Source organism: Mandrillus leucophaeus, unplaced genomic scaffold, assembly GCF_000951045.1.
Source record: "Mandrillus leucophaeus isolate KB7577 unplaced genomic scaffold, Mleu.le_1.0 Scaffold178, whole genome shotgun sequence".
In the NCBI taxonomy this organism is placed as follows: domain Eukaryota; kingdom Metazoa; phylum Chordata; class Mammalia; order Primates; family Cercopithecidae; genus Mandrillus; species Mandrillus leucophaeus.
In genome coordinates, this window is record NW_012101787.1 from 2,048,723 (window position 1) to 2,049,743 (window position 1,021).

At 46.4% G+C, this 1,021-nt stretch overlaps 1 protein-coding gene across 1 annotated transcript in view; it reads right to left on the minus strand.

Moving 5' to 3' along the window:
* Positions 1-1,021, minus strand: part of LOC105537679 (supervillin-like) — a 118,616-nt gene that overhangs the window by 73,238 nt on the left and 44,357 nt on the right. Inside the window, 1 exon segment of the mRNA XM_011977331.1 lies at positions 709-814. Within this exon segment, the coding sequence (XP_011832721.1) occupies positions 709-814 (106 nt within the window).

The following is a 1,021-nucleotide window of genomic DNA, read 5'->3' on the forward strand; positions in this document are numbered from 1 at the left end:
AGCCAGTGTTGGAGTTTTTCATACTTAAAACGTTTGTTAATCAAAAGGAGACTGAAGCGCGGCTCCAGTTCTCCTGTGGAATGCGCACTTCTGATCAGAGACAATCTGCATGTTGTCCTCAGCTGAGAACAAAGTAACTGTCAGAAACTCTGTGTGGGGAGCTTTGTCCTTCCATGACTTACTCATTCTGACTCCTTCCACCTCTCCTTGCCCCCAGTCTTAAAAATGAAATGATAGGGGGTTTTGTTTGCTTTTAAAACCACATGCCCTAAATTTAACTGTTGAAAATTAACTTCTGCTTTAGAGATGAGGAGATATGAAAGCAAGGAGGTTGGAAAGGCTGGGACCAGTGGGGAGTTGAGCAGAGGGGACGCCGGCTGGTGTGAGTCAGCTCAGGAAAGCAGCCCAGGGCCTGGCTGGGTGCTCACTACTGCCCCTCACTGGCCAGTCCTATGTGAGTTGCTGAGAAGGGAAAAGTAAGAGGTGAAATAAAAGGTTTGTCAATCAAGAAAGCGGGAAAAAGAGGAGGAACGAGAGATTACTATCAGCATGGATTAGGGCATGTGGAGGAGAAAAGCAAATGATTTGAAAGTAACTTCCACATGATTTTCAAGTGCACCGGTATTAAAAAGGGCAAGAGGAGAGCGGGTGTCAGCTGATGTGTGGAACCGCAGGTCAGGCGGGAAGAAGCAACACTCATGCACGCACACCCCAGAGGCCGGCGTGCGGGTACCTGGACGGCCAGGTGATAAGTGAAGGTATGTCCCCTTCGGAATCTTTCTGGAGAAACCACTCATGTTTGGGTTTCCCTGTACTATCGTGTACAAAATAGAAAACAACAACAACAACAACAACAAAAAACAGATAAGCTCTATTAAAATGTCAACATACACACAGATTTTACTATAACTTAAAATCTAAAGGCTGATTTTTGTTAAAAATAATCCTCAGCCGGGAGCGGTGGCTCACACCTGTAATTCCAACACTTTGGGAGGCAGAGGCGGGCGGATCACGAGGTCAG